The sequence below is a fragment of the Perca flavescens genome, chromosome 1, assembly GCF_004354835.1.
Source record: "Perca flavescens isolate YP-PL-M2 chromosome 1, PFLA_1.0, whole genome shotgun sequence".
Classification (NCBI taxonomy): domain Eukaryota; kingdom Metazoa; phylum Chordata; class Actinopteri; order Perciformes; family Percidae; genus Perca; species Perca flavescens.
Window position 1 is genome coordinate 43,773,014 of NC_041331.1, and position 7,500 is coordinate 43,780,513.

Consider the following 7,500-nt stretch of genomic DNA (forward strand, 5'->3'; position numbering starts at 1 on the left):
TCATACATCCAGTTCACGGAAGTGAAATTAACCCTAACCCCTGACCCCTGACCCCTAACCCTAACCCTAACCCCTAGCCCTAACCCTAACCCCTAACCTTAACCCTGACCCCTGACCCCTAACCCTAACCCTAAAAAGACTACTGTCAATGTTAGGGAGTAGGAGAGTGTTTTCTTTCTTGCTGTTGTCAAGATTCATTTATTTGTCAATTACTTTGTGACATGAATAAAAGCTACATATCTGAGATGGGAAAATGTGTTTTATTAATTTTACCATTTTGTAAAGAATTTTACCATGAATGACTGTTTGCATCATACCTACATTTCTATCTATTCTGGAAATTAACAATCTCAACTTAATTTAGCATCAGCTTGGAGCCAGAAACACACATAATACATTTTTTTTATATAATTGTGAATACATTTAGGCGTCACAGGGTTAACCCCTTGACGCCTGAATTTATTCACAATTATATAAAGAAAATATTATGTGTGTTTCTGGCTCCAAGTTGATGCTAAATTAAGTTGAGAATGTTAATTTGTCTATAGCATATGGAATAGATATAAATTTAGGTATGATGCAAATTAGCGACAACAGGCATTATGGTAAAATTCTTTACAAAATGGTAAAATTAATAAAACACATAGTAGATTTCATTCATGTCACAAAGTTGTTAGAACTTCTAAACTGTAAATGACAAATACATGGATCTTGACAACGGCAAGAAAGAAAACACTCTCCTACTCCCTAACATTGACAGTAGTTTCTTTAGGTTTAGGGGTAGGGTTAGGTTTAGGGGTAGGGTTAGGGTTAGGGGTAGGGTTAGGGTTAGGGGTTAGGGGTAGGGTTAGGGTTAGGGGTTAGGGTTAATTTCGCTTCCGTGAACCGGATATATCTCCCACTCCGACCGGTCCTACGAGAAACCAGTGCATGCAAAAGGTTCCTAGGTATGTATCGCATGTAAACAAACCGGCATTGGGGGGAATACACACGCTATCTCGCCTGCAGTCGGAATGGAAGGGGTTTGATGCAAATTAGCGACAGTCGGCGTTAAGGGGTTAAACCAATCAGAATCATCGTGGGCGGGGCTAAGCTCCGGACGGAGCCACGGTGCCTCTGCTAAATAGTCTCAGGAAGGAACTGGTTCTGGTGGAACATGTGGACCTTCAGAAGTAGTTTTAGTCGTGGAACAGAAAACTAGTCTAGCTAGCTGTTAGACAGACAGACAGACAGACAGGTAGTCTAGCTAGCTGTTAGACAGACAGACAGACAGACAGGTAGTCTAGCTAGCTGTTAGACAGACAGACAGACAGACAGGTAGTCTAGCTAGCTGTTAGACAGACAGACAGACAGACAGGTAGTCTAGCTAGCTGTTAGACAGACAGACAGACAGACAGGTAGTCTAGCTAGCTGTTAGACAGACAGACAGACAGACAGGTAGTCTAGCTAGCTGTTAGACAGACAGACAGACAGACAGACAGACAGGTAGTCTAGCTAGCTGTTAGAGAGACAGACAGACAGACAGACAGACAGACAGGTAGTCTAGCTAGCTGTTAGACAGACAGACAGACAGACAGATAGTCTAGCTAGCTGTTAGACAGACAGACAGACAGACAGACAGATAGTCTAGCTAGCTGTTAGACAGACAGACAGACAGACAGACAGATGGTCTAGCTAGCTGTTAGACAGACAGACAGACAGACAGATAGTCTAGCTAGCTGTTAGACAGACAGACAGACAGACAGACAGATAGACAGATAGTCTAGCTAGCTGTTAGACAGACAGACAGACAGACAGATAGTCTAGCTAGCTGTTAGACAGACAGACAGACAGACAGACAGACAGTCTAGCTAGCTGTTAGACAGACAGACAGACAGACAGACAGATAGTCTAGCTAGCTGTTAGACAGACAGACAGAAAGACGGATAGACAGACAGACAGATAGTCTAGCTAGCTGTTAGACAGATAGACAGACAGACAGATTGACAGACAGACAGATAGTCTAGCTAGCTGTTAGACAGACAGACAGACAGACAGACAGATAGTCTAGCTAGCTGTTAGACAGACAGACATACAGACAGACAGACAGACAGACAGACAGATAGTCTAGCTAGCTGTTAGACAGACAGACATACAGACAGACAGACAGACAGACAGACAGATAGTCTAGCTAGCTGTTAGACAGACAGACAGACAGACAGACAACTTTAGAGTTGAGAGTAACTTTAGAGTAAAGAGTAACTTTAGAGAGTAACTTTAGAGTAGAGAGTAACTGTAGAGAGTAACTTTAGAGAGTAACTTTAGAGTAGAGAGTAACTGTAGAGAGTAACTTTAGAGTAGAGAGTAACTGTAGAGAGTAACTTTAGAGAGTAACTTTAGAGTAGAGAGTAACTGTAGAGAGTAACTTTAGAGAGTAACTTTAAGTAGAGAGTAACTGTAGAGAGTAACTTTAGAGAGTAACTTTAGAGTAGAGAGTAACTGTAGAGAGTAACTTTAGAGAGTAACTTTAGAGTAGAGAGTAACTGTAGAGAGTAACTTTAGAGAGTAACTTTAGAGTAGAGAGTAACTGTAGAGAGTAACTTTACAGTAGAGAGTAACTGTAGAGAGTAACTTTAGAGTAGAGAGTAACTGTAGATAGTAACTGTAGAGTAGAGAGTAACTGTAGAGAGTAACTTTAAGTAGAGAGTAACTGTAGAGAGTAACTTTAAGTAGAGAGTAACTGTAGAGAGTAACTTTAAGTAGAGAGTAACTGTAGAGAGTAACTTTAGAGAGTAACTTTAGAGTAGAGAGTAACTGTAGATAGTAACTGTAGAGTAGAGAGTAACTGTAGATAGTAACTGTAGAGTAGAGAGTAACTGTAGAGAGTAACTTTAAGTAGAGAGTAACTGTAGAGAGTAACTTTAAGTAGAGAGTAACTGTGTAGAGAGTAACTTTAAGTAGAGAGTAACTGTCTGTGTGGTTTGATGAATGTTCTGAAGCAGAGGACCAGACCAGTCCAAACCTGTTATTAACACATCTGCCTGTTAACTCAAACATCTGCCTGTTATCAACACATCTAAGCATCTGCTGAGCCGTGAGCCAATCAGAGCCGAGGCCAAGGGGGGGGTGGGGTTGGAGGCTCACGTTACGGTCGTCTCCCTCTCGCTCAAACACCCCCCCCCCCGAGGGAATAGGACCACGCTGATCTCTGATTAAACTTCAACACGTTCAGCCGACCTGCAGGAGATCTCACACAGGAGTTAATTTAATTCTTCACGTGTGAGTGTGTGTCTGTGTGTGTCTGTGTGTGTGTGTGTGTGTGTGTGTGTGTGTGTGTGTGTGTGTGTGTGTGTGTGTGTGTCTGTGTGTGTGTGTGTGTGTGTGTGTGTGTGTGTGTCTGTGTTTGTCTGTGTTTGTCTGTGTTTGTCTGTGTGTGTGGTGTGTGTGTGTGTCTGTGTGTGTGTGTGTGTGTGTGTGTCTGTGTGTCTGTGTGTGTGTCTGTGTGTGTGTGTGTGTGTGTGTGTCTGTGTGTGTGTGTCTGTGTGTTTGTCTGTGTTTGTGTGTCTGTGTGTGTGTGTGTGTGTGTGTGTGTGTGTGTCTGTGTGTGTGTGTGTGTGTGTGTGTGTGTGTGTGTGTGTGTGTGTGTGTGTCTGTGTCTGTGTTTGTCTGTGTGTGTGTGTGTGTGTGTGTGTGTGTGTGTGTGTGTGTGTGTGTGTGTGTGTGTGTGTGTGTGTGTGTGTGTGTGTGTGTGTGTGTGTGTGTGTGTGTGTGTGTGTGTGTGTGTGTGTGTGTGTGTGTGTGTGTGTGTGTGTGTGTGTGTGTGTGTGTGTGTGTGTGTGTGTGTGTGTGTGTGTGTGTGTGTGTGTGTGTGTGTGTGTGTGTGTGTGTGTGTGTGTGTGTGTGTGTGCTCACACAGGATTTAATCCTTCACATCACACCGTGAAGTCAGACACCAGCTGTAGTCTAATTCACGGCTGGCAAACTCAGTTTCCCAGAGGGCCACGCTGGAAAAAGAGAATCACATCAAGGGACCAGACATGTACATTTTATTGACATGCTTTTATTGAATCGAACAAGGTCGAACATCTGTATTACTGCATGTGTCATATAGTCTTCTCACTTACAGCTCGGTCGACATAAAGCCCCAAAAAATGTAACTTAGCCGTCAAAGAAAAAAGCGACACAAAGATATCGGAAAAAAACGTCTGAAAAAGTGGCAAAACTGCTGAAAAATGCTGAAAAAAAGCACCAAAATGACAAAAACTTCACATAAAGCTACAAAAACTAGTTGGGCTTGGGTTTGAATCTGACCTGCTGCCCTTTGCTGTGTTTCCTCCCCCATCTCTCTCCCACCTTTCCTGTTTCCGTCTCAATCCAATAAAAGCCCCAAAAAATAACAACGATGACACATTTATGAGTCGTGAAAACGAGAAGAAGACCCAGAAAGCCCCTTAGGGAGGACTCGGAAGGTTGGCTTCCCTTCAGTTACTCCACAAAGCGTAACCTGAAGAGAAGAGTTCAACAATCATAACGTTTATGGAAGGAAAAAGAGACAGAAGAAGATAGAACGATGAAAAAAGTGACAAAATAACACACAAAAACGTCAAAAGGTGCAGAAAAAATCGCTGGAAAAAAGTGACAAAAACATTGACGTGTGTATCTGTGTGTGTGTGTGTGTGTGTGTGTGTGTGTGTGTGTGTGTGTGTGTGTCTGTGTGTGTGTGTGTGTGTGTCTGTGTGTGTGTGTGTTTGTGTGTCTGTGTGTGTGTCTGTGTGTGTGTGTGTGTGTGTGTGTTTGTTTGTGTGTGTGTGTGTGTCTGTGTGTGTGTCTGTGTGTGTGTGTGTGTGTGTGTGTGTCTGTGTGTCTCTGTGTGTGTCTGTGTGTCTGTGTGTGTGTGTGTCTGTGTGTGTGTGTGTGTGTGTGTGTGTCTGTGTGTGTGTGTGTGTGTGCCTGTGTGTTTGTGTGTGTGTTTGTCTGTGTGTGTGTGTGTGCCTGTGTGTGTGCGCCTGTGTGTGTGTGTGTGTGTTTGTGTGTGTGTGTGTGTGTGTGTGTGTGTGCCTTTGTGTGTGTGTAACAACGTACATCATGCATCCAGTTTATTTTGGGACAATTTGGTTGAAAGAAACACATATTTTTGGGGGGGTCAAATGACCCTTATCCTTGGTGGGTTTTGGTTGAACTGGGGATAATATTTGGGTCCTTGTGTCCCTGCAGGATGTGACTCTGGTTTCGGGAATGCGACAGCAAAGCATCTGGACGCTTTGGGCTTCGAGGTGTTTGCCACCGTCTTGGACGGGTCCGGAGACGGAGCCAGACATCTGCAGAGGACCTGCTCCCCCCGCCTAACCATCCTGCAGGTGGACATCACACAGCCTCAGCAGGTCCAGCAGGCGCTGATCCAAACCAAGGCCAAACTGGGCCTCAAAGGTAAAGGAAATTCTTCTATTAGGAATAACCCCTTGAGATGTAGCATCTCGTTTTCAAGGGGTTCCTTAAAGGCAAACATATACAATACATTAACAATTAGAAAAAACAGTTAACAAAACAACTTGAGGTGACCTCAAGAAAAACATACATCAGACATACCATACATACACACTGACATACAGGAGACAAAGCTCTCCTTCACACCAAAACCACCTATATCCTCCCATTCAAACCATTAAATATTAGACAATAAACAGTGAAGTTCATTCATTTACAGTTGAGAGAGAAAAAAAAAATAATAATAATAAAAATAAATAAATAAAGTAAATAAATAAATAGATAAAAATATCAAGCATGGGGAAAACAGTTGAAGTTTTTATGCAAATTATTAAGAAGAGCCATTTTAAACTGGTGAAAAGAAGAGATAGATCTAAAAGACCTAGGTAAACCATTCCAATCGGAAGGGGCTTTAAATTTAAAGGCCCAATTTCTTTTGATATATGTGGTACAGAGAAAAAAAGGTAGTCAGTATCTCTTAGACTATAAGATGACTGATATAAAATCAAGTGTTGTTTCAGATAGGATGGGTAGTTTAAAAAAATGCATTTATGAACAAACTGCAACCAGTGAAACTGACGTCTAGCAGTTAGTGAAAGAAGATTCAATATACATTTGACAGTGATGGGTTCTTAATGGACACCTCAGAACAAGTCTGCAGAGACTATTATAAATCACACAAAGGTTTAAGATTGATTTTGGCCGTGTTCTGATAAACAACATCCGCATAATCAATTATAGGCAATAATAGTTGAGTAATCATTTTTAATCTAATCTGTTTTGTAAAACAATTAATTGAGCGGTATAACATTCTTAAACAACAGTTTATCTTTTTTACAATGGAATCAATATGAGGTCTGAAGGTAAGTCGGGAGTCGAGTCAAAGGCCAAGATATTTAAACTCCTCAACATTCTCTAGAGGTGTACCATCTAGGAATTTAACCTCAAGAGTGTTATTTTGCTTATGAAGTGCAGATCTCGTTACAAAAAACATGCTATAGCAGTTCTTTTTATTCAACAGAAGCCAATTAGAAGAGAACCATGTTTGAATACGATTGAAATCAAATTGAAGAGAGGTTTGAATCTCAGATATATCATGTTTAGATGTATACATAACGGTGTCATCTGCGTATAGATGGATCTGACAATCTAAAGATATTTGTGGTAGATCATTTATAAAAATGGAAAATAAAAGGGGCCCTAGGGAAGAACCATGAGGGACACCAGTTTCAATTATTCTAGGCTGAGAGAAAACACCATTAAGAGACACGCTTTGACGTCTGTAATGAAGTTATGCATTAAACCAAAGAACAGCTGATTTGGAAAGACCAATAACATATAGTTTATCAAGAAGAATATAATGATTGACCATGTCAAACGCCTTAGTAAGGTCAATACAAATTGCACCAGTAGACCTATTGTTATCTTGTGCAGAAAAAATATCCTTGGTAAATATTGTAAGGGCTGTTGTAGAATGATTAGGTCTAAATCCAGATTGATTTGGAGTCAAGAGAGAAAAGTCATTAATATATTTAGACAATTGCCTAAAAATAAGCTTTTCGAATATCTTAGCTACATTACTAATTATGGAGATTGGCTATAATTGTTGACATCAAGTGAGTCACTACCTTTGTATAGTTGTGTTACTTTCGTAAATTTCCACATTAATGGAATTATGCAAGTGGAAAGTGGTAAAATAAATAAATTACATAGTGGAAATGCTAGGACGTGATAAGAAAGTTTAATAAACTTAATGTCCAAACCATCAGGACCAGCACCATTAGAAGATTTTATTTCTGAGATTGCCTGTTGGACATCAGAGGGATGAATTGTTGAAAATGAAAATGAGAATGAGCCATTGTTCACAGTATTTGTTATGCTAGAATAGGAGAGCTCAGATGACTGAGAACAACAAATTGAGGAAAAATGTTGATTGAGAGCATTGGCCATTGACATTTACACACAAACACACACACACGCACACCACGATACACACACAAGAGCACAGAAACTGGTCAAACCTAGGCATAGCCTACA

At 40.9% G+C, this 7,500-nt stretch overlaps 1 protein-coding gene across 1 annotated transcript in view; it reads left to right on the forward strand.

The window, feature by feature from the left end:
* Positions 1–7,500, forward strand: part of hsd11b2 (hydroxysteroid (11-beta) dehydrogenase 2) — a 50,627-nt gene that overhangs the window by 18,373 nt on the left and 24,754 nt on the right. The window contains exon 2 of the mRNA XM_028587149.1: positions 5,194–5,406. Within this exon, the coding sequence (XP_028442950.1) occupies positions 5,194–5,406 (213 nt within the window). The remainder of the gene's footprint in view (positions 1–5,193; positions 5,407–7,500) is intronic.